Source organism: Megascapheus bottae, chromosome 16 (genome assembly GCF_031878675.1).
Source record: "Megascapheus bottae isolate mThoBot1 chromosome 16, mThoBot2.hap1, whole genome shotgun sequence".
In the NCBI taxonomy this organism is placed as follows: domain Eukaryota; kingdom Metazoa; phylum Chordata; class Mammalia; order Rodentia; family Geomyidae; genus Megascapheus; species Megascapheus bottae.
Window position 1 is genome coordinate 23,377,295 of NC_143524.1, and position 25,638 is coordinate 23,402,932.

The 25,638-nt window shown below is 37.5% G+C and overlaps 1 protein-coding gene across 1 annotated transcript in view; it reads left to right on the plus strand.

The window, feature by feature from the left end:
• LOC150053023 (doublecortin domain-containing protein 1-like) overlaps nucleotides 1–25,119 on the plus strand; it is a 123,110-nt gene extending 97,991 nt beyond the window's left edge. The window contains exons 14-20 of the mRNA XM_090347957.1: nucleotides 1,002–1,203; nucleotides 1,789–1,941; nucleotides 2,667–2,768; nucleotides 7,038–7,174; nucleotides 8,403–8,582; nucleotides 20,268–20,418; nucleotides 23,987–25,119. Of these exons, the coding sequence (XP_090204083.1) occupies nucleotides 1,002–1,203; nucleotides 1,789–1,941; nucleotides 2,667–2,768; nucleotides 7,038–7,174; nucleotides 8,403–8,582; nucleotides 20,268–20,418; nucleotides 23,987–24,102 (1,041 nt within the window). The 3' untranslated portion in view covers nucleotides 24,103–25,119. The remainder of the gene's footprint in view (nucleotides 1–1,001; nucleotides 1,204–1,788; nucleotides 1,942–2,666; nucleotides 2,769–7,037; nucleotides 7,175–8,402; nucleotides 8,583–20,267; nucleotides 20,419–23,986) is intronic.
• Nucleotides 25,120–25,638: the final 519 nt, after the last annotated feature.

A 25,638-nucleotide genomic window follows, 5' to 3' on the forward strand; every position in this document is an offset into this window, starting at 1 on the left:
AATTCAACAAAATACAGTGAGATGGAGTGATAAATGTCCTCAACAAAGCTACCAATTAAAATTGATGAGATCAAGATATCAGATTTTTAAATGTTATTTCTTTGCATACAGGCTTTGGGGAAGAGTCTAATTCTAGCTACTCTGGAATGAGATGTGTCTGCCTTAGCAGCTGTATAGTTATTGGAAGAGAGGAAAAGCCCAGGCCCAAACCCAGCTTGGTTCTTCCATTGTTTAATGTTTGTCCTGTCTATACATTCTCTGATTAATGATTTTAATAATGCATTTTACTAGTGATGTTAACTATAACATGGAGTTATACACCAGGCTGTGCAAGCAAACACACACACACACACACACACACACACACACACCCCTTTTCACCAATTCCTTTGGTCAAATAGATTTTTAAATTAAGAGATCTCTCTACATTGGATTATGCAAAGTATAAGAGTTAGTAACTCCAAGAAAGATTTTGGAAAAAAATTAACCTTCCATCCCAATTTCTATCTATCTATAAAAGTGACAGTAGTTAGTACATGTAAGTTCTTGTTTAAAACTGTATTCATTTATTTAAAGCTGTTCATCCACCCAAAATCCTGCAGTTTTATACCTGGTGAAACAAAAAAAGGAAAATAGATTTTTCAAAAATTATCTATATAGTTGTGCAAAGGAGTTTCAATTCAACATTGAAAGAAGATTTCTAGGTTAAAGACCTTTTATAAAATACTCATATGCTGACCATGTACTAGCATACACTACTGCTGAATGAAAATTCTAGAACAAAATATTTTTACAGCTGGATTAGCCTAATGTTGTGGGATGAGGTAGGTCAATCATATAAAAAGCCTTACTATGTAAAGATCAAGATCACTAGTCACTCAGATTTCTACTACCCAAACATAAAAGCATTTTCCCTAAATTTCTAGAATTGCCAGATGTTTATTATTCTTCTCAGGGCTCTCATTTTTTCCACATCAGTCCTTTACAGTTGTGTTATGTAGCTTCTTACAGAATGCATGGAGCAGCTTGGACTTGCTAGAACAGTCTCAAAAATATACACCCGAGATGGAACCACAATCCATACCCTGCACGATTTGGTTGTATGGGCTCTAGATGAAGCTCATATCCAAAGAGGCAGCGAGGAACAGAAGAATGATGGAGCTCCTGTTGGAAAAGGAGAGACAGCTATGGAAAATATGAAAGGTTGGCTATAGTCTACAATTATTTTCTGGTTCTAATCACGTTCAGTCATGAAAATGCTAATGTGATATTTTTTCATTTGATTTTTGTTAGAATTTTTCAGTCCCAGTCAAGGGCTGATAAGTGGTTCTGAGTTTCAGTAAGATTTTCATAATGACTTTACCTTGCAAAAGAACAAATATGAAAAAAATAATGTAAATTTAGCATTGAAAACACCGAATTCCATAAAATTAACAAAACACATTTGCTCATGTAGCTACTTCATGGAACATCTTTTGTTTGCATATTCCAATAATCAACTTCCAGAAACTTGAGTCCATCATATAATAAGATCCATCTTTGTGGGCCGTGTTCTAATGTGAGGGCAGATACTTGTGTCTTTAAGCATTTTGTAATGAAAGGAAATCTTGCTAGTAGTAGCTTTCTTTGTGTGAGATTTCTATCCCTGATATACTAAGAGAGCAACAAGATTTATGATCTTTACTACTGATGTCTTCTATTTAAAGTCATTAATGAGGTATTTTTCATAAACAAACTTGGAAGGCATGTCTTCCTTTACTCATTGAAAATGTGTTATTTCTTTTCCAGAAAACGCAATAATGAAAGTGAAAAACAAACTATTTCAAGGGCCTGGAAAATGTGATAGTTTGGATGGTGTAGATGAGGTTTTGCTCACTCTGGTTCTCAGAAATCCTATTTCCATCTGGGTATCTTGTGGTGAGCCATTTCTACCTCCAAATGGTGAGTTTCTTATTTTGCATTACTTTAAGCCAGTTTATAAACAGGGGGGGGAGAAACAGATTTTGTCAGAAAATGAATTTGTAAAAAAATGAATTAAATAGGCAGAATGTCAACATAATATCACATTTATGCAAAACAACATGCAGTTCATCAATTAATGTATGTACAAGGATAGCAATGGCCCCATATTTGCACAATTGACTGCTTTTTCTTACTGGAATGGAGTATTCTGCGTGGAGAAATGTCTAATTTAGTTGATAAAGAGATCCTTGGTCTATAAGACTGAGAATAATGGTATATATTAGAAAATAACAAATGAGTTTAATTCACACTGAGGACGACCTGTCTGCACATTTTCATTTTTAAGAATTGTACCCTTTAGGCACTAGGTGGATATTTAAAAAATGAATGGGTTCCAAGCCAGGCTTTCATCACCTCCAAATAGTTTGTGGAAGTGGAAAATAAAATATGGGTATTGCATATGGTAAATCTATATAATAAAACAGCACCATTCTTTTTTCTCCTTCCATTCCATAAAAAATGCCTTAAGCCCTGTCATCTTTCAAATGAGGTTTCTTTTTAATGACCCTTACCTTTTAATTACTTGTTTCTAATTGAATATATTTCTTGAAGCAGAAAGTTCTTTATAAATTATTGGTGTTCATGATAAATGATTGTTGATAAAGGAAAGCAAGATAAAATATCATGCATTTTTATTATATTAGCTTTACAGAAACGAGAACAAGTAGAGAAACGGAACTGGCTGAGAAAGGACAAACTTTTGGCTGATTTAGATACAATGAAACACAAAATGAGACTGTTAAAAGGTCAGTATGAGCTAAACTAGACATCTCCATTTAACTCCAAGTATAATCTACAATTATATATAAATGTCTTATTTAACCATTAAGTATTATATAAATATTGTCCTACATTAATTCTTGTGAGCAAATTCTAAAATCTATTGGAGTTTTAAAGCTTAGCCTTGTAGTGCTGACTTTATATTTGCAAATTTTATACTAAAAGTAATACTAAATAACTTACATAAACACTAAAAAATATGACTATCTCTTAATGCTGGTGAAGTAAAACCTGACTTAATATTTCATGGGTTTTATAGGTTTTAGTTCTTTTAAATTTTTTTAAGCAAAACCACTTTATAGTCATTCCTTGGGTATCACTGACAAGTTGTGTTTGAACTTTTTTTGAGTTTTCTTTTCTTTTTCTGAAAAGGAAGTACTGAACTCTTCAAAACTTGGTTTCAGTATCCCAAAGACCCCTCTGTTTCATGCAGCCTAATACATGTTAGTCATAGCCATTATATGTCTTCTTTATTCTCTGTCAGGAAGTCTTAGAATGCTGACATTATATTACCCAAACAATTGAATTACAAGAGAGTTTTAGAGAATCTCTTTATAAGAGAAATGATACCCTATAGACATATCTGAGAGTCAACACAATCTGTAATTCAACTTCTGAACATGTGTACTGTCTTGGGTCAAAAGAATATGAGTCTTTAGTAAATAACATAGACAGTTCTAAATGCAGAAGACAACTCTGCTTTAAAATGGTCATTATAAATTTCTTACCAAAGGAATGATGGTAGGGTTCAAGTAAAAGGCATCTATTACTACTTCCAAAATTTCCTGTTCCTACAAGAAGACTAAATGTTTTATGGACATTTTTAAACTAAAGCTTTCATGCCCCTCACTTCAACATCTCTTTGTTTCCTTTAGCAGTGGATTCTATCACCATCCACCCATATGTTCTTTCACAGAAGCCCTGGAGTCGTTCTTAATATCACCCTCCCTGTTTCCTTCCTGAGAAATATTTAGAAAGTCTTATTAATTTGATTTGTTAAATTTATCTCAAATGAATTCTAACCTCTTAATCTCCACTTTCAGTATCCCACTTTAAGCTTACAGCATCTGTTCCCTAGATTACTGGAATGGCTTTTTGACTTTTCTTCCTGCTTCCAGTCTTGACAATACTTTTTCTTATAGTAATGATATTTTGAAGGTACAGTGATCAAGCAGGTATACAAAGGTCATATGGTATTTCAGGCATAAAATCGTTCCAGCATTCCTTTATTTTTAGGATAAGGCTGAAATTCCATGTTGTAGCCCTTTAGGTTCTCATTTTCTCCAGGTTTATACAATTCTATCTATCTGAACTTTTAGGTATGAGGATTCCTTAAAAGGCAGCTTATTATCCTACATGGGGTCTTAAAGCTAAGTAAAACTCAGGAGTGCAGACTAAGCCGAAGTATCATCTTTGTTACTTATAATGATAAGGCTGCTTAGTATGAGAACAAGGTGAATCTTCTATCTGAAATCCTCAGCTGGGTGGATTCACTCTTCCAGACACAGAAGATGCTGAACAATGTGGGTTTCTCAACAAAGGAGGGCCATGAGGAGAACTCTCCCAGTGAGACATAAATGAAAGAACAGTAACACACTCTTGCTACTCAGCTTCTAGAGGGTAAAAAAAACATGCAAAAAATGGGCCAGTTTCTTAGCATATTTTCCTTGTTTCCACTTTACAATATCAGTGAGATTCCTTCCACATGAAATTATACCTTAGGAGTAGAGAAGAGGGATGCTCCATTAATAGCTGTTATGACTACCAATGATCTCATCTGAAATAGCATATGATATATGGGGGAAAGTAATAATCAAGTAAAATAATTTATACCCACTTTTTCTTAGTTTTAATTTATGATATTCTTACCTACACAAATAATAGATTATTATAAGAACCTGTCCCCAAACTAAAACTGTGATGACATAGTGTATCTTCATAGAAATTATGATGCAATTGTATTCATTTGCTAAAGACCATTAGAAACAAGTTGACAAAGAGTAAATTTGTATAATAAATTTTCCTGGTTCTTACATTTAATCTCTAGCTATCACCAGTGTAAATGGTAAGCAATTGCTCAACTCTCTTTAGTTCACAGAAATTTTAATGCTGAGGATACCTTATAAATAATGCACTTGTTGGAATGCTATTCATTAAAAGACATAATACCATAAACTATTGTCATCTGTATTCCATTAAAAAAGTTGATAAAAACTATCTTGAGTACGAGTCTATGTTGAAAACCACTGAAGTGTTTTGCAAAGTACATTACCTAGTAGCATTACGCTATAACTCATTGGCTGATTGGTTTAATTATCCTTTATCCACATTCATGAATTGCATGTGAATGTTTATTAATTGCATGTAGTTCTGGTTTCCTCAAAAAAGTCACTGCTGCCATTTAATTTTGTTGCCGGGTCTATTTGTGTAAAGGTGAGTTATAAGACACAAATTGTTCATCCTCTGCAAATACTGGATTATTTCCAAAGACTTTTGTATTTAGCCTTATCTGAAGATCTACACAATAAGAGCACTTTGTCAACAAAACTGAGCTTCACCTTCCTTTTAAAAATTAAATTTATTTTTATTACCTGTAAATGGTTGCACAAAGGGGTTTCAATTCAACATGTCAGTTTATGTCTGCAGTGTGTCTCGATCAGTGTCACTCTTTCTGTCATTCTCTTCTTCTATCTCTACCCCACTCATCTCAACTCTTTTGAATAATTAAATGCACCTTAACAAAATAAATACCATGTTGTCTGAGGGGGCTGAGGGTGGAATGGTGACAGGAATGCAGTCGCCTTCCTTTGAATAGCTTTTACTCACAGCTGGTGTTTTACCACATGAGACATGCTCCTGGTCTTCTTTTAATAGTCCTACTATTTTTCTACCTAAACCTTACTTTCTTTTTTTAAATGTTGAGGCTATCTATAGAGGGGTTACAGTTACATTTGCCAGTTAGGTGCATTACTTCTCATACATTGATACCCATTCTCATGTTTAAAATATTACTTTCTTTTTTTTTTTTGCCAGTCCTGGGCTTGAGCTCAGGGCCTGAGCACTGTCCTTGGACTTTCTCAAGGCTAGAGCTCTACCACTTGAACCTCAGCACCACTTCCGGCTTTTTTCTATGTATGTGGTACCGAGGAATCGAACCCGGCTCTTCATGCATGCTAGGCAAGCACTTTAACCACTAGGCCAAACTCCCGGCCCTAAAATATTACTTTCTTAAAGAAGACTTTGCTGACATTTTGATGAGGTCAATGTCTCCAGGTATGTTCTCTTCAAGATCCTATTACACAACCCACTTTATGGCTATAATCATTTTCTTAACATTTGCCTTTCCTACCAAACTTGACACAGGGTCTCACTCAAAGATGTTTGTCTTTGTGTCATCCAATACAATGTCTGACCCACAGCTGTTATTTCTGGAAGAAATATGCAAGATAAAACATTACTTTTAGTTGAGAAATTTATATCTCAGTTGGAGATTCAAGGCCAACTATATCTTCAATGCAAAACAAGAAAATAATTTCATAAGTGTGACTTTTTAAACCTCTTTTATAATGATTCTAAGTGGTCTTCTTGAAAGAATGCATAAATTTGACTTTACCATGCTTATTAAATTATGTCTGTGATATTCCAGAATACAGTATTTCAATAAATATTTTCTCTTACCACAGCTTCTTAATAGCGTAAAGGGCACTGTAGAGGTGTCAGAAACTAATCATGCTCACGGGGTATTATTAGCTAGGAAAAAAAGGGTTCTTGTCTCTTGGGTTAATATTATTTTAGAAATACTTAATCCCCAGGCTGCTAAGCTAATTGTGGGGGAAAGGCTTATTATTAGCAAAGAGAACAAAACATATGTTCCAAGACTGGAAGGGATGATGGGGACCAAATAAGGTCATGAATTCTATTTGACTAAATTAACTGCTGAACCATAACGTGCAAGCATGGCTGGGGCCAGGGTGGAAGTCAGCATGTTATCCTTCTTTCCCATCTGCGGAGTTGGTGTGTGTCCTGGCCACGTACAGCCTCAGGCTCCCCTATGATGAGATATTGTTAAATATGACTAGCTAAAGCATCTTTGCTTTTATGATATTTTGAGTATTTTTAGGCTATACTCCTGGATGGAATAATAATTTATAGACAGAGAGCTGAGCCAACTTATTTGAAATTTGGAAGACCTATCATCAGAAACAACCATTTTCAGAGACTTCTTGCCTCCCCAGGGCGGCGAGTAGCCATACGTCACCCCGCCACCATGATTCCCACCAAAAGCCCTGCCCAGCCAGTAGTGGTGGAAGGGGGTTGGACAGAACAGACCCCAGAGGAAATTAAACTCATGGAACGTATAAGGCTTACAGAGGTATGCTCTCTAGGATTCCAGACATTAAAGTCTCTCCTACCTTTTATAAGAATGTAGCAGTGCAATGTGGATTTTTCAAAATTATGCTATTAACACTGTCTTAGCATCTGGTCAGTTATGACCATAGGAACATATGCCAAGCCTTGAAATTGGCATTTGGAGAGTAACTATGAAAGAGACAAGCCAGCTCATATGAAAATCTGTTTTGTTTGAATGGAGACCAGAAATAATGACCTTAACAAAGAAGAGAAAAAGGCCCAGTGGATCTGTAGAAAAGTAATTATAATAAGTGTAGTCAAGTTGAGCCGGATGGCTTCATTGCTCATGGCTCCTGAGGGTATGTCTCAATATGGAAAAGGAGCAAGGAGCAAAATACTAATTGCAGTGGAGACATTCAAAAGTGAGGTATTGAAAAAGTGCTTTCTGTCCAATTGGTTAATCAGTCAGGATTGCCAGGCATAAAAAAATGTTGAAAAGAGAAAGGTCAGCTATTGAGAGAAGACTGGGGATAGAGACCAGGGAAACCTTTTACTTTGTGAAGGTTTCCATCAAATGCTATGTTCCTATTTAATAGGTTTCCTTAAATTCCTAAAATATGTTCAACCTAAATGTTAGGCATCTGCCTAAGTCAAGGTTACTAGAAAAAAATACAAACTGACATTGTTAGAAATAGGACTTATTGCCAAGTTAAGAAGGATAAATCACTGACCAGGGAATGAATGCAAAGCATTGAACTGCTAAGTAGGATGGAAACCTGCATGGCAGAGACCTGGCAAAGTAGTAGAGTGGCTGGTGAATTTTAAAAGATAACAAATAAAGACTTAGACAACACTCAGAATTATTTTGTTTTTAAAGGAAATGATGTTGCGATTCTAAATCAAAAACGCATTTGTTAGATGCAGAGAAACAGCATGCAGAAATCCAGAAACATACCTGAATTTCTCTAAATTATAAAGGGAAGTTCGATGTGCACCAAAATGATGGCTCTATGATTATTATGCCGTTGATTGTTGTTGTCTTTAATGTTTCATTGAAGAAAAAGGAATGTACCAATGAGTCTGTGACAGGAGAGGTTAATGCATTTCATTGCTGCTTCCTAAAATCTCCTAAAATAATACTAATATAGCATAGTATATTAAATTTACAAGGTATTCCTAGGGTACATCACATTCCTTGCATATGTGGAATAGTTCTCTAAATGCAATATCCTTTGGGATTTTCCTGACAGGCACAGCTTTCTGAGGTCCCAGAACTGCAATCACTGCCAAAGTCTCCAACTGTAACCAAAGATAAAGCAGTCCAGCAGAGCAGCCTGTACAAACAACCCAACACAAAACGAGTTTGGGTTTATCTCAATGGAGGATGTCCTGACCATGGAACTTATGCCTGGGGCAAAAGTATTTCAGAGGTAAATATCCTGTGAAAGAGGGTTCAATTCCACCCCTGACACGTGCATCATTAGATTTAGAATTTAATTCTCTGAGGTTTACTTTCTCACCTGTGAAATGGGCACGGTGACTTCCTGTTTGGGTTGGTCTGGTTAAGAATTGAGCTTTTAGAAAAGAAAATGAAATGAAATGTGAAATTCAAAGCCATCTGCTCTATGGATGAATCTATGTCTCACAGTAAACAATATAATTAAACCCATTCTAGCCAAAGAGTATCATCTAAACTGAAAGATAATTTAAGATCATTTCCCTCAAGAATGATTTTTCTTCCACCATCACCAATTCTTCCCTAGATGTGTTCTTTATTAGGAAACAGCCACCTTATCTTAGTCTAATCTCCCAGTGCCTTGGCTGAGTAGATGTCCCAAGTTCCAAACTTAAAACATTGATACAAGAAAAGATGAGTAGCAGTTCATTCATTGTTATTTCAGGAGTAAACTTCTTAAACGTAGCATTTTGGGGAGCGGTCTATGGTTTGAACACAACGTCTCATGCTTGCTAAGTAGAAACTTTAATACAAGAGTCACAGTCTCTTTTTTGCTTTATGTTAATTTTCAGATAGGATACTGTGTTTTTACCTTAGACCAACCTCAGACCATCATTCTCCTGCCTCTCTGGTATAGGTGGGTAACAGGAAAACATCATTATCCAATCCTTGACATTTTATCTTTAAATGAAAATTTTAGTCACATAACAAATGGATTTTTGGAAGTTTCCTTTAAAAAAAAAAAGAAACTCTATTGCAGTGATATTTCAAATAGCACTTAGTCCCTTGAGCTCACAGCTGTCACTTGACCGTTTGAACTAGATCTTAAGTTTCAGCTTTTTGCTAATTAATTAAAGACAAACCATCACTCAGATTTATCTGTCTGGGCTGGCTTGGGGACTTAATCGTTAGATCTCAGCCTCCTGAGTGGTCGGAGCTCGTAGATCCTGTTTGGTTTGAAAAAATAGATAATTAAGCATTAAATATGCAATTATACATTCTATCTTAATCTTTTAAGTGACCGCTTAAATTTAAATACCTCCCTGAAATTGCCTCTATTTTCAAATCCAGTTACAGTGGACGTTAAGACTTCAATCTTAATCTTGTGGGCACAGAATTGTCCATTACACGTTTCCAGACTAAAGTGCTTGAACTTCTGCTTGTTTCTGAATAAACAAATGGCATATGGAAAAGTCTATGAGTGAGATAAAAGTCATCTTCCTATAGAAAAAATATTAAGATATTTGCTGTATTATAAACTAGTGGTCTCCACCCCCTTCTCTTCCTTAGCCATGCCTTGTATTTCTGTTTCAAGGTCTGCAGGAGATTCATGGTGGTAAGTTAGAAAATATGTGCTTCCATGCTCTCCAGCTCTAAAGAATACTTCTGGAGAATGAACTGTGTGTTGGACCAGCAAGCAGCAAGTAAATGTAGGGTGTAGATTTCCCTGGGGAAAATCTGATTAATGACACTGAAGATAGTGAAAGTTTCGACGGTGGTACTTTCACTGGATGAATTAGAAACAGGTGTTTTCAAAGTACTTCTCTTCCCCTTCTATAATGAAATCCCCAGATGGCATTCGAATCCCATCGAATGCAGGCTTTTCTGTCCACTGCTCTCACTATTGCAGCTATTCTAGATGATTTAGTCTCATTCTTCCCATTCACTTTTTGAACCTGGCTAGAGCAACTCTCATCTCCAACTGGGGTTGACTCATCAGTCATCAAAGCACTCAGGCAGCCCTCTGTCTAGGTTTAGTGGCTCTCTCTTCAGGACCAACAGGTTATTCTGATTTATGCTTGCCCAAACCCTTCTTTTCTACTCTGAAGCATTTGTCTTCTCAGCCCCATGATATCTTTTTGATTCTACGGGATCTCAGAATCCCTGTGTTCTTTTTCTGCGGAGGAACAGTTGTGAATGTATGAGCAAAAACTGATCAAAGAGGAACAGGGCATTTTGATTTGGACCAGCAAGTGCCTTGAGCTCACAGAGACCATGAAGTGGTATCATGATGCCCCTGTGACCTCACTCCAAAAAGATGTAAATTAACCTTGTAAAAACAGATTGTGGGTGGGGAATTATTCATATATTGTTCTTTACTGTGTACTTGATCATAATGTTTACAAGGATTTCATTTGTATTTCTTTCTTTCTCTACAAATGCCTATCTTAGAACCTAACTGTATTCTGTTGGGATCAGTTTTCATCCACTGGATTTTCTAAATGCCTGTTTGGGGGGCAAACATGAGAACTATTAATGTTTTGAACTTTATTTCATATTTGGCTATTTTATTTAATACTCATATTTTGTTACTCATTTCTCATTTGCTTTCCCTATGTTTTCTAAGAATACAGTCATATTAAGTATTCACATGTTGATGATTTTTCCTGTTCGTTTGGTTGGATGAACTACTTCATTTGTTATAATTTTTAGTTATGATTAGTTATAATCATAAAAATACACTTCACAAAAATGAATGAGGCTATGAGAGATGAGGAGGAAAATTTTTCTCATTTTTCTCTCTTTTGTTTACTTACCCCATTGACACTGTTTGAAATTTTTATTTTATTTCTATGAAGACTTTAACAAATTTATTCCCTTGTTTCCTGGTCTTTTTTTGTGGCAGTCATCTCATATTCTGACAATTGTAATAATTAGTACTAATCATTTTATATTATGATTTCTAAATAGTTAAGGAATTTAACTCAGTTTTTAAAGAATTGGAAATAGACAATGCATGTTTTGAGCTTTGCATAGAGGAACTTTTTATTATAACTCATTATTAGGCTGCTTGTACAATTCTTGTACTTCACAGATTTTGCTCATTTTCTTTGGTAGTTAACATTGCATAAGACAAGTCTACACAAAACCAAATTGTTGCCCAGGCTTGAAATTCATACTTTCACCTTCTTTAACTATTAATTATTTTCCATTAAATTCTACCTTATTCAAGATTGATCTATAGGATCAAATCCCAAATGGATTTTTATTTTGGAAAAAAATGACTGTCCTTCTGTTTTTTTAAAATATTTTTTATTGTAATTAATAAAAGGGTTACATGATATTTGCCAGATAGAAGGTGCATTAATTCACATACATTGATACCCTTTCACATGTCTTGGTCCCCATTACTCTCCTCCCAACCCCCATCTTGGTTTTCCCCCCTTCCCTATCCAATTTCAAATAACCAAATACAAATATATCCAATATATCAGATAACGAAGTGAGATACTGTAACAATATGAGATAACCAAGGGACAGCAAAAGAGATGAGAGATAACATAGTGCATTAAGGACAACAATCATTCATTATATGGTTTTTGTTTCAATATCCTAAAGGTCCTTTCAATTAGCTTCATACTGTATGGCCTTATGTATCAAGGTTTTGCTCTATTGCAAATTTCTGCTAGTAGAGCCCAACGTTTTTACTGATTATGACAAATGAGGGAAACCATTGAGCCTAAGTTCCTTTGAGTCTGGCTTACTTCACTTAATATGATTTTTTCTAAGACTTTCCATTTCCTAACAAATGGGTTGATGTCATTTTTTCTGACAGCCGCATAGAATTCCATTGTTTATAAATACCACGTCTTGTTGATCCACTCATGAACTGAGGGACATCTAGGTTGGTTCCATATCTTTGCTATGGTGAATAGTGCTGCAATGAACATTGTTGTGCTAGTGGATTTTGTATGCCCTAGTTTCTGGATGGTTGGGTAAATGCCAAGTAGTAGAATTTCTGGGTCATAGAGGAGTTCTATGTTTAGCCTTTTGAGGCACTGCCATACTGCTTTCCATAGAGGTTGAATGAGTTTGCACTCCCACCAACAGTGTAGTAGGAATCCCTCCTGGCCACATCCCCTCCAGCATCTGTTGCTATTAGTTTTCCTGATCCTGGCCATTCTAACTGGAGTGAGGTGGAATCTTAGAGTTGTTTGGATTTGCATTTCTTTTATGACCTGAGATGTTGAGCATTTCTTCATGTGTCTATAGGCCATTTTTGTTTCTTCTTCAGAGAAGACTCTCTTTAAGTCTTTGGCCCATCTTTTAATGGGATGGTTGTTTCTTTGGAGATTAGTTTTAGGTTGATTCAATTTTTTGAGCTGTTGATATATTTTAGATATGAGGCCTTTGTCTGTTGTATGGTTGGTGAAGATCTTCTCCCACTCTGTAGGCTTCCTAATTAATTTACTAGCTATGTCTTTTGCCATACAAAAGCTCTGCAGTTTAATGCAGTCCCACTTATCCAGCCTTTCTCTGATTTGTTGTGATTCTTGGTCCTTATTAAGAAAGTTTTGACCTGTGCCAAGGAGGCCTAGTGTGTCTCCTATTCCTTCTTGTAAAGTTTTCCGTGTGTCATCTTTCACCTCCAGGTCTTTGATCCATTTGGAGTTAATTCTAGTGCAGGGTGACAAAGAAGGATCCAACTTTAGTTTTCTGCAGGTGCTTATCCAGTTCTGCCAGCACAACTTGTTGAAGAGGCTGTCTTTCTTCCATTCTATTTTTTTGGCTCCCTTGTCAAAGATTAGGTGGCCATAGGTCTGTGGTTTAATATCTGGGTCCTCAGTTCTATTCCATTCGTCTTCAGGCCTGTTCTTGTGCCAGTACCAAGCTATTTGATAATTATAGCTCTGTAACAGAGTCTAAAGTTTGGTATTGAAATTCCTCCTGCGCTGTTCTTTCTGCTAAGAAGTGTTTTTGCTATATGGGGTCTTTTATTCATATGAAATTTGGGATTGCCTCTTCTGTTTCTTTAAAGAATGACATTGGGATATTGATGGGTATTGCATTGAATTTGTAGATAGCCCTTGGCAAGATTGTCATTTTCACGATGTTGATTCTTCCAATCCAAGAGCATGGGAGGTTTTTCCATTTCCTTAGTTCTGCTTTAATTTCTTTTTTCACGGTTTTAAAGTTTTCATCAAAATGGTCCTTTACATTCTTAGTTAAGCTAATTCCTAGGTACTTTATTTTCTTTGAGGCTATTGCGAAAGGAGTTGCTTTCCTGATTGTTGCCTTGTTCCTCTCACTGTTGGCATAGAGGAAGGCAGTTGATTTTTGAGGGTTAATTTTATAGCCTGCTAGCCTTCCAAAGTTTTGAATCAGCTCAAGGAGCTTGGGAGTAGAGTCTATAGGATTCTTTAAATACAGGATCTAGTCATCTGCAAAGAGGGAAAGTTTTACTTCCTCTTTCCCTATTTGGATCTCCTTTATGCTTGCTTCTTGCCTTTTTGCACTGGCTAGGAATTCTAATACTATGTTAAAGAGGAGTGGAGAGAGTGGGCGCCCTTGTCTCGTTCCTGATTTTAGAGGGAATGGCTCTGGCTTTTCACCATTAAGTGTAATACTAGCTGTGGGTTTGTAATACACAGCCTTTATTATACTGAGGAATGTTCCATGGATTCCTAATTTCTCCAGAGCTTTTAACATAAAGGGGTGTTGGATCTTGTCAAATGCCTTTTCCATATCTATTGAGACAATCATGTAATTTTTGTGCTTGCTCCTGTTGATGTGTTGAATTATATTAATTGATTTGTGTATGTTGAACCAGCTTTGCCTCCCTGTGATGAATCCTTTTTGATCATAGTGCATAATTTTTTTTGATAAGTTGTTGTAGACGGTTGGCCAGTATTTTGTTGAGAAGTTTTGCATCGATGTTCATCAAAGAAATAGGTCTATAGTTCTCTATCTTTGATGAATCTCTGTCTGGTTTGGGGATGAGGGTTATACTGGCTTCATAGAATTAATTTGGTAAAGAACCTTCATTTTCACTTTCATTGAAGAGCTTAAGGAGTATTGGTGTGAGTTCTCATTTGAAGACCTTATAGAATTCAGCGATGAATCCATCTGGCCCTGGGCTTTTCTTAGGTGGAAGGTCTCTTATTGCCATTTCTATTTCAGTGCTTGAAATAGGCCTGATTAGTTGGGATAGTTCTTCTTCGTTCAGAGTGGGTATGTTAATATTGGCTAGGAATTCATCTATTTCTTCTAGATTCTCAAATTTGTTGGCGTAAAGGTTTGAGAAGTATTCCCTCATAATACTCTGGATCTTGGTAATTTCTGTTGTGATATTACCATTTTCGTCTGCGATTTTGTTTATTTTGGTATCCTTTTTTTTGGTAAGATTTGCTAAGGGTTTGTTAATTTTGTTAATTCTTTCAAAGAATCAACTGCTTGTTTTGTTGATTCTTTCTATAGATTTTTTGGATTCCAAATCATTTACTTCTGCTTTGATTTTAATAATTTGCTTCCTTCTACTGGGATTAGGGTTGGTTTGTTGCTCTTTTTCCAGGAGCTTAAGGTGTCACACTAACTTGTTGGTTTGTGATTTTTCCAACTAGTTGTTATAGGCACTCAGAGCTATAAATTTTTCTCTGAGTACTGCCTTTGCCATGTCCCAAAGGAGCTGGTATTTTGTGTGCTCCTTATTGTTAAATTTCATAAACTGTTGGGTTTCTGTTCTGATCTCTTCGATGACCCATTGGTGATTCAACAATGTGTTGTTCAGTCTCCATGAGTTACAGGGTTTTCATTGGTGGAGATGTGTATTCAGTTCTAATTTGATGCCTTTGTGGTCTGAGAGCGTGCATGGAATAATTTCAGTGTTTCTGAATCTGTCCAGGTTTGTTTTATGGCCTAAGATGTGGTCTATTTTGGAAAATCTTCCATGTGCTGCTGAGAAAAATGTATATTGTGTTGTTGCTGGGTGGAATATTCTGCAGATGTCTGTTAGATCTAGTTGGTCTCTATATTTGTTCCGTTCTAAGGTTTCTCTGTTGAGTTTTTGCCTTGTTGATATGTCCATAGGTGAGAGTGTTGTGTTAAAGTCACCAACAATCACTGTGTTTCGATCTATGTATGGTTTAAGAGAAAGTAAAGTTTGCTTGATGAAGTTCGGAGTTCTGGGATTCGGTGTGTAGATATTTAGGATCATTATGTCTTCCTGGAGGAAAGATCCCTTTAGAAGTATGTAGTAACCTTCTTTGTCTTTTCTCACTAATTTTAGTTTGAAGTCTATTTTATCTGATATGAGGATGGCAACTCCAGCCTGTTTAATGGGGGCCATTAGCTTGATAGAGTTTATTCCAACCTCTCACTTTCAAAAAGTGTTTGTTTTTTTGGGTAAGATGTGTCTCTTGAAGACAGCAGAATGACATATCTTGCTTTTTGATCCAACTAGACAGACTATGCCGTTTAATTGGAGAGTTAAGTCCATTGATATTGAGAGTTAGAATTGAGAGATATTTATTAGTTCCTACCATTTTTAAAAGCTTTCATTAGGGCCTGTGTCTTGACAGTTCTTGTGGTACTTAGATGGTATGATGTTTAGGTGCCATTTCTTTCTCTGTATTGCATTTATGTTGGTTTTCTATGTGTAGAACATCTTTGAGAATTTTTTGTAATGTTGGTTTGGTTGCTACATATGTTGCAGCTTTTCCCTGGAATGGAATGTGTTTATTGTTCCCTCAGTTATGAATGAGAGCTTAGCTGGGTACAGTATTCTTGGTTGGTAGTTATTTGACTTAAGGGCATGACATATATGCTTCCAGTCACTTCTTGCTTGCATGGTCTCTGCTGAGAAATCTGGGGTTATTCTGATTGGTTTGCCTTTATAGGTGATTGATCCCTTCTCCCTGGCTGCCTTTAGGATCTTTTCTTTGGTCTCTATTGATTCCTCTGGACTAGAGTATAATTGAACACCTAGATATATAGTATTGCTCAACAGCCATCAAGTGTAGATCCATGCATTATAAGGGTTGAAAGATGAACAGAGGACCAGAGATAGAAAAATAGTATGAGAGAGAACAGGGGATGTACAAGAGGAATAACGTAGGAGTGTACGATTATTATAGTAATGAAGAAAAGGTATAGCGTAAGGATAACTGACCTAAGTTGGTAAGCAGGTAGTGTATTTGAGTACAAAGTTTGGAAAGTATTAGATAAAACTTATGTGTTGCTGCACGACTAGCTCTCAGCCCATCCAGTGGCCTCACAGTGGGCCATGGGATGGATCTGTGAGCTTCAGTATGAGTGTGATGGACAGAAGGTTGGTTTTCCTGTGCTGCTTCCATGGGCGAGCCCCCGGCCAAGGGTCTGGGGTTTGGGAGTTTCCAGGGGCTCTCAGCAGGACCAGCAGGTGTGTGCTCTGTTCCCAGGGGCAGTGCCCAGCTGAGGACGTGGGCTCCAAGGGCAGAGCCTCGCCTTTCTGGTTCTCAGAAGGTGAGCCTGGCTGCTGGTGGGCCCTTCAGTTCCCTGCTGTGTTTCTGCCGCTTTGGCCAGGAGTCTGTGACTGTGGGGGCCCCTCGGTGCTGTCTTGCTCAGGATTACCAGCTGGAAGATGACCGGCTCAAGATTTGAGGGGGACAGATGCTGGCCCCTATTTTCCCGCACACCCCACCCACTTTTGTAAGGCAGGGTCTCAGTGCCCCCCACTCTCCAGACCCAGTGTCCTGGGAGAGGAACCTATTGGGCAGGTGGGAGCTGGGACACCTCCGCCTCCCCTAGTGGGGGTGCTGGGTCTTAGCGACCGCCCGCCTATCAGTCTCCCGTCAATGGCCTGGGAGAGGAGCCTGTTGGCGGGTGGGAGTTGGGACAGGTCCGCCTCCCTTGGTGGGGTGCTGGGTCTTAGTGTAGCCCACCTGTCCGACTCCAGTCAGAGGCCTGGGAGAGGAGCCTGTTGGGCGGGTGGGGGCTGGGTCAACTCCGCCTCACCTGGTGGGGTGCTGGGTCTTAGCACCCGCCTGCCTGTCATTCTCCAGTCAATGGCCTGGGGAAGGGGGCTGTTGAGGGAAGGGACAGGATTCTAAATTCCTTGCCCCCCTGCTCCTGCCGGTCTTTCTCGGGTGGGGTGGAGGGGTTTGAGTTAAGTTCTATTACTTGGCACCAGCTCTGCTTTCCTGATGGGTTTGGGGACCCTCTGGGCCTCTGTGTTTCGCTGTGGTTGCTCCACCGTGTTTGGGTGTGGTGCTCCCCTCGGGTCTCCTCCGCCACCTGTGTTCTGCGGCTGGGTTCTGCTGCTTGCTGTTCTGGTTCCGCGTCTGGGTTCCGCTGCTTCTGAGGCTTGCTTGCCCGGTCCTATGCTGATTTGTGTGGGTGGGGGCTGCCCGGCCACTTTTCGTGGCTCAGAGCTGGCGGCGAGGGGTGGGGAGGGGTCCTCGCGTTCCGAATTCTTTGAGAAAGTTGGATGTGAGCTTTATCTGGATTTCTTTTCCGGTTTAAGTCCTTCTCCGTTGCTTTTTGAGTTTGTTGTTGTGGATTTCTTAAGGTAGTTGGCTCGTGGGACTCCCTGGTTCTCTCTTTTTGAGAAAGAGAGCTAGGCAGCGTCCCTATTGTCTCAGCGCCATCTTCGTTTTTAAAAATAACTGCTTGTTTATTTTTTTGTGGCTTTGTTTCCAGTAACTACAGTATTTTTGTATGTTTGATATCTGATATCTTGATATTCCAGGTGTTTAACTCTCATAAATTTACCTCTAGTATGTTCTCTGCATCCTATAAGAATTTTCTCAACCTAGCTCTTTCCAATACTGATTTGATTTTCTGCAACACAGAAGCTTTTAGTTCCTCATCTAGCCTCTTTTCATGCAAATCTCTGTTCCAATTTAACATGAGCTCCTCTCTTACTAGCAATGTGGTCTTGGTTGTGATTTATAACCTCTCCCTTCTCTAGTTTTCTTATCATTTAGAGGCGGATAACAATTATTTCTATAGAGTACAATCAGATTGTCCTGAAGAACTTTTAGACAAACACTGGGTCTATAGAAATGCGTCCATACATTTTAGCTATTATCATGGTCATTGTCATCGTTGTCATTATTGTCTCTGCCTTCTTTTCTGCACTCTTTTCCCTTTTAAACATTATCATCTCATTTTTCCAGAGAATGTGTTTATAGAAGCCATGTTAAACTAAATTTGAATGGAACACCACCAAACTGCACTAATGTTATAAAGGTTTTCCAAAATCTTCACCGCCAATTGCAGTGTACCATTTTATGTTGTTGAATGTTTACATAAGCCTCACATTTTCATTATTATAAATTTTTCTTCTGATATCTTGTTGTACAAAGAGGAACTTTTGGGCATTCTCTTTAGTGACCTTAAACACCTACTGAGGATCTGGAGTCCTTTCCCTGGGGGGCACATGCACGTATTGCTGCAAACTAGCTATTACCCAGCACGAGTAGAGCTGCTTAGAAAGCCTGCTCCAGGGCAGGCTATGTATTTAGCCACTATTCAGTACCCTACTACTCTTTCTATCTTGAGGCATATTTCTAATTTATTTTCCACATGCAAGGTAAACATCAAATGCCTGATCTGTCTGTCCATGCCCCGTTGCATTGTGGTATTATTGTAGCCTTCAAATAGATGCCTACACAGAAGTATTGCTCCTGCATTTTGGAAGGCCTGTGGCTCTCTGAAAAAACCATGTCAGTCAGACAAAATTTGTAGAAACCATGCATTGTTATCTGGCTTGCATTGATTATATTGTCTTAAAGCTTTACTCGTATTTTCTTTTTCTTACTCACATTATTTAAATAGAATTATTCTCAGGTTGGGCTAGCTTTTCTAGTGTAATTGACACTGTGTCTCTCATTTGCTTTTATGAGTATTTCAGGAAAAACTGACAGAAGTTGAAATAGGTCCTTACAGGTGGTTTTAAATTTAATGAAAATTGAAATTCATATAGTAAAAAAGTTTGGATTAAAGAAAAACAACCCTTTTAGCTGGGTGCAGTGGCTCATTCCTGTAATCCTAGTTACTCATGAGGCTGAAATCTGAGGATTGCGTTCAAAGGCAGCCTGGGCACTAAAGACCATTGAGATTCTTATCTCCAATTAATCATTAGAAAACTGGAAGTGGTGCTGAGGCTCAAGCGGTAGGGTGGTAATCTTGAACTGAAGAGTTCAGAGATAGCGCCCAGGCCCAGAGTTCAAGCACCACGACTGACCAAAAATAAATAAATAAATAAAACCTTTTATATGTATTTATTTTGTTCAAAGTCTTCACAGTGACAGAGATGGGCTTCATCACTCTTTTTTTTATTAAAGAGTTTATTAACATTGATTTTTACATCATATTTCAAAGGACATGTTAAGCAAATATTCAAGAAGAGAATCTATATAAATCACTGGCACTTAGACTTTTAGAACATAATTAAAATTAGGTTGAGGTTTTGTATGTCACAGATACATGTTAGTCTATGTAATAAAACATTATGCCTACAGTCATAAATTTTTATGTCTATGTAGTTGTGTTTGTGTTTCTAATGCCGCTTTTGATCATTCCAGTTTCTTGGTCATAGAAAGAAAGAGTTGGGGGGCGGGGAGAGAAGGGAGGAAGGAAGCAAGCAAGGGAGGAAACGTGGAAGGCAGGGAAGGAAAGAAGGGAAAACAGGAAGGATCAAGCTATATTATGATGTCCAGATTCTCAATTCAGGATTTGCTATATTTAGGAATATGTCAGACAGCCATGTCTTTTTCTATGGAAGAATAGAGATGTAAAAAGAATTCACTGAAGATCCTCCTGTTTATGCAATATAGGGAGCTTTATAGTCCTTCTTTTCATCCTTTGGTATCTATTCCTAGCTGTTGTGAGTAAACATTCACCTTAATACAATTGTTCTCCTAAGACTGTTGATTGTTTTTAATACTTTGAATTTCAGCTACTTGACAATTGCTCCTCTCGGCTCAAAATTCCCCACCCAGCCAGAACCCTGTACACCCCAAGTGGAAAGCTGGTTCAGTCATGGGACGACATAGAGCGAGACATGATCCTCTGTGTGTCTACAGGGCATGGCTTTATATCCCCACAAGGTATGGATAGAACTTTCTTTCCCATCAAGCTATTCAAGGACTAAAAAAGAATGAATTGAACTTTGTATCCTGTTATGACAACTTTCAATGATTGTGCTCCTCACTGCTCCTCCACTGTGTTATAAAATTTCAATTTACAGGCCCTGGAGTTTGGCCTAGTGGTAGAGTGCTTGCCTAGCATGCACAAAGACTTGAGTTTGATTCCTTGGTACCACATACATAGAAAAGCCGGAAGTGGTGCCATGGCTCAAGTGGTAGAGCTCTAGCTTTGAGGAAAGCCCAAGGACAGTGCCTAGGCCCTGAGTTCAAGCCCCGGGACTGGCAAAGAAAACCATTCAGTTTACATGTCTATGTGCTGTTCTAACAAATCTCAGTCTTGACCCTTACTCAGGCTGTTTTGTAGAAATAGTTAAGAGGGTCTCATTTGAACCCCCAGGAAAGTGAGACTCTAGTGATTTCCTACTTTTCAAAATATTTTAAACAGTATCTTATTAACACAAATTCCTTAGTCATGAGTAAATATGTGCTATGCTCATTATCTTGTTCTATTCCTTAATGATTTTTTTCTGATAAATGACAGAAATGGAAAGAACACTTTTGTCTTGTTTATACTGAGAAATATAATGCCCCTTCCTATAAGTAAGTATATATTATCAGAGACATAATTTTCGGGAAATCCCATAGAACTTTACTTCAATAGGAAATTAACAAGATTAGGAATTAATTAACTGGTATTTCCATAATAAAAGGTCCTAGAATTTTTGTATTTTTTTTTTTTTGCCAGTCATCGGCTTGAGCTCAGGGCCTGAGCACTGTCCTTGGACTTTCTCAAGGTTAGAGCTCTACCACTTGAGCCTCAGCACCACTTCCGGCTTTTTTCTATGTATGTGGTACCGAGGAATCGAACCTGGGTCTTCATGCATGCAAGGCAAGCACTTTAACCACTAGGCCAAACTCCCGGCCCGAATTTTTGTCTTTTTAAAAGATAGCATGAAATTATTATTGTCTTGTATGTAAGGGAATTATCCAGATACTTTTAATACAGGCATATTTTTATCATTGGCTTGGAAGAGACAAAAAGTATAGGAATGAAGTTTTAAAAAAATGACGAGGATGGAATTCTATGCTGCTGTCAGAAAGAATGACATCGCCCCATTTGTTAGGAAATGGAAAGACTTAGAACAAATCATATTAAGTGAAGTAAGCCAGACTCAAAGGAACTTAGGCTCAATGGTTTCCCTCATTCGTCATAATCAGTAGAAACCTTGGGCTCTACTAGCAGAGATTTGCAATAGAGCAAAATCTTGATACATAAGGACATATAATGTGAAGCTAATTGAAAGGACCTCCAGGATAGTGAAACAAAAGCCATATAATGAATGATTGTTGTCCTTAATGTACTATGTTATCTCTCATCTCCTTTGCTGTCCCTTGGTTATCTCATATTGGTATAGTATCTCACTTTGTTATCTGATATATTGAATTTATTTGTATTTGGATATTTGAAATTTGATAGGGAAGGGGGGAAAACCAAGACGGGTGGGGGATGTGGGGGGGGAGGGAAATGGGTACCAAGACATGTGAAAGGGTATCAATGTATGTGAATTATTGCACCTTCTATCTAGCAAATATCATGTAACCCTTTTACTAATTACAATAAAAAAATATATATATAAAAAATAAAAAAAATACCTAAAAAAATGAGGAGGAAAGATTTATTGGGATATCTGACATAGTTCTGAGGGTTTCCCCAAATATTTCTTTTGTTCTGTCCTCATCACAGACAGGCTCCAGTCTATATTATTTGTCCTCATCATCCATTATCACCCATCACACCAGTTCTGGTGATCTTTCTAAGTAGCCTTCTTGGTTGCTTAGAAGAATTCCCACTATTAATAAGTATTAATTGAGAGCTTTTCTCTTGTTTTCAAAGTGCATATCCCAGGCTTCCTTTCCTAGGAGAGTTTTCAGTCTGAGAACAGGAGTGCATATGAAGTCAGTTGAAAAGTAAGCAAACGAATGGTTCAGTAAAAAACAAAACAAACAAACAAACAAAAACCCTTCCGAGTCCCTTCATTGTGCTTACTTGGTCTTCCACATTCTTAGGACAAGCTTCTGTCACCTGTACTGTACTCTCCTTGCCATATTGTGTTCACTGGTTCTGTATGATAAATAAAGCTAATTATGCATCAGGTAGATTAGCTGAAAGAGTGCCCAAACCACAGAGTGGGATCTAGGCTGCATTCCCAGAAACATGCCTGTCACCAGTAAAACCCTTCTCCTATTCCTCTATGTTTACTCTGCTGGCCTTGGGAACAAGTCTCTGTAGACAAATGGTCACCTCTGCATCTTCTGTTCTGTGAACACACTCATACTCATGACTATGCTGTGAAAGACAATTCATTTCCTATGAAAGTAGGTGCCTCACTATTTTCCTCATCCTGAAAGGGCTTAGGGCTTTCCCCACTTGCCTGCATTCTTTCCAATGAGGCTTACATATTTTAGGAAATATTATTGAATGCAAAATCTAACTTAATTGTTCTTCAGAAACTTACTATATTTGTCCTAAAATTTCAGTCGAAGCAATCAATTTAAATGGAAATTCAAATATTAAAAAGGCTTTAATAAAGGATGCAAGAGAAATGTATATACTTCTTGAGAGACATCTAAACAATGTATCATTCTATACGTGTTTTTTCTGTACTGGCAAAGTATGTAGTTAAAAAATAAGACTGCTTGGGAGCTTGAAGACTAAACTCACCATAATTATTTTTTATTTATGATGTCAAAAGACAGTTAGCAGGTGGGGCTGAGTCATCAAATAATCACATTGTGTTTCAGAAAAACAAATCAATAATATTAGAATGCTTTCTTTTATACAAACACTGAATGAAACAGTGTTTTATACCATAAAATTTGAATGGTGTTTGCATTCCCATTTTGTTTTTCAGGGGGAGAGGGTTTGATTATTAGAGTACTCCTAGATTAGCTTCCAATTTAGGCTTCATCAAAAGACTTGAAAGATGCCCTTCCATGCAATAAAAACCTAAAGGATCTTAAAATATATCTGATGTGATGGACAAGCCAATGGTGTAATGAGAGACTAGAGTTGGAGGGTTCTTTAAGGTTTTCATCCTCCTGGGCTTCTAATTATTTTTAGTAAATTCATTGATGTGTTTCTCAATTTTTTTTCTCTTTTTTGTGGGGGGTCATATGGCTTGGACTTGGCCTGGGCACGGTCCCAGAGCTCTTCAGCTCAAGGCTATATCCCTAGCCTTGAGCCAAGCCCCACTCCCCATTTTCCAGAGGTTAACAGGAGATAAGAGTCCCAAGTTCTTTTATGCCAGGGGCTAACTATGAACCTTGATCCTCAGATCTCAGCCTCCTGAGTAGCTAGGATTATAGCTGTGCCTGGCTTTTCTTCCTTCCTTCCTTCCTTTCTTTTCTTTTTCTTTCTTTCTTTTTGTATTTTATTATCCGGATAATGTATAGAGGGGTTAAGGTAACATTCTTCAGGTGGTGTGTACATCATTTCTCGAAACTTGATAAAAACTTTCTTTTTTAACAGAGTTAAAGCAACTGACAGAGATCAAAGCAAATTATGCCAGAACCCGAAGACAGCAGGGTCCTCAAGCCACAGACATTGCAGTGTCACCACCCACAAAGCTACTGTCTCTGTTCTAGATACAAAGTTAATGTTCAATCAGAATCATCCTATTTGTGTATTTTGCTAGTATACATATTTTGCTGAATATTTACATATTCATATACTTGTTATATGATTATCCCTTTTAATTTCATATTCTCTCCCTCTCCCCTCTCTCTCTCATTGTTGGGAATCAAATACAGTATAGGCATGCATTCTTCCACTGAGCACACTGCTAGGTCTCACACAGTTTCCTTTAAAGGTTATTACCTTTCATATTTGACACCAAAGTTTTATTGAATGCCTCAGATATGCTCCTGGAAAGGTAATGAAACCACTAAAAGTAATACCAACAAATAACATAAGTTAGGAGTATTTTTTCCATGAAAAAAGTAGAGACTACTAGTTGTTATTAACATGTAATTTATTAAAATGTAATCCAGTAACATAAAATATACATCAATTTATATACTATACATATATGCATGTATATATACAGATCTATCCACAAACCTCTGCAGATATGTGTGTGGATGTACATACATACAAAATATTTGATAGTCTATTTTAGATTGTTTGACTACCTAACCCTAAATTGATTCCCAGATGGCATTTTCTGGCTTCCTTTATTTTCCAAATTTCTTGTTAAAATACCACATATACTAATTAAAAAGTGAAGAATCATATTGAGCTAAATAAGACAGACTCAGCACAAACATTGCTTGGTTTCTCTGCTGTATAGAATCTAGACCTAAAATTTTCAAAACAAAAGAAAAATAAAAACATGAATATAAAATAGGCCCTATTGGACTGGTAATATGGCTTAATGGTAGAGGTACTTGTCTAGCATGCCTGAAGCCCTGGATTCTATTCTTCAATACTACAGAAATAAAAAGGTGGAAGTGATGCTATGGCTCAAGTGGTAGAGTGCTAGCCTTGAGCAAAAGCAACTCAGGAACAGTGCCCAAACCCTGAGTTCACATCCCAGGATTGGAAAGAGAAAGAGAGAGAGAGAGAGAGAGAGAGAGAGAGAGAGAGAGAGAGAGAGAGAGAGAGAGAGATAACAAGGAGGAGGGAAAAAGAGAAGGTGATAGAGTGAAAAATAAGTATATTATATGCATGCATTAAAATAGAATGAGACACATTAAAACTATCTTTAGAGGTGGATGAAGGGTAATAAGAAAGAGTAATTGGAGGGTAACCACAATCAAAAGTCATTTTACTCATACGTGTAAATATCACAATGAACAATATTGTACTTTTTAAAAAAATAATAAAACTAAAAAAGATCTGAAAGGCCTGATGGCTATTGATTGCTTCATGAATTGGTATTTTGTTTCTAATTTCTCTTCAGTTTTTTCCCATTCAAGCCCCTCTATGAGGCACAGTTCTTGAAAGGGAAGCTATGTGGTTTCCTTTTATTATGAGGGTTTTCTTGGTGTATAGCTCTGGGGCTTAAAATCAGGACCTCATGCTTGCTATGAAGGTACTCTACCACTTAAGCCACACATCCCAATTCTTTTCTACTTTCTTTATTTTTCGGGTAAATTCACATGTTTTGGTTTGGGGCTGCT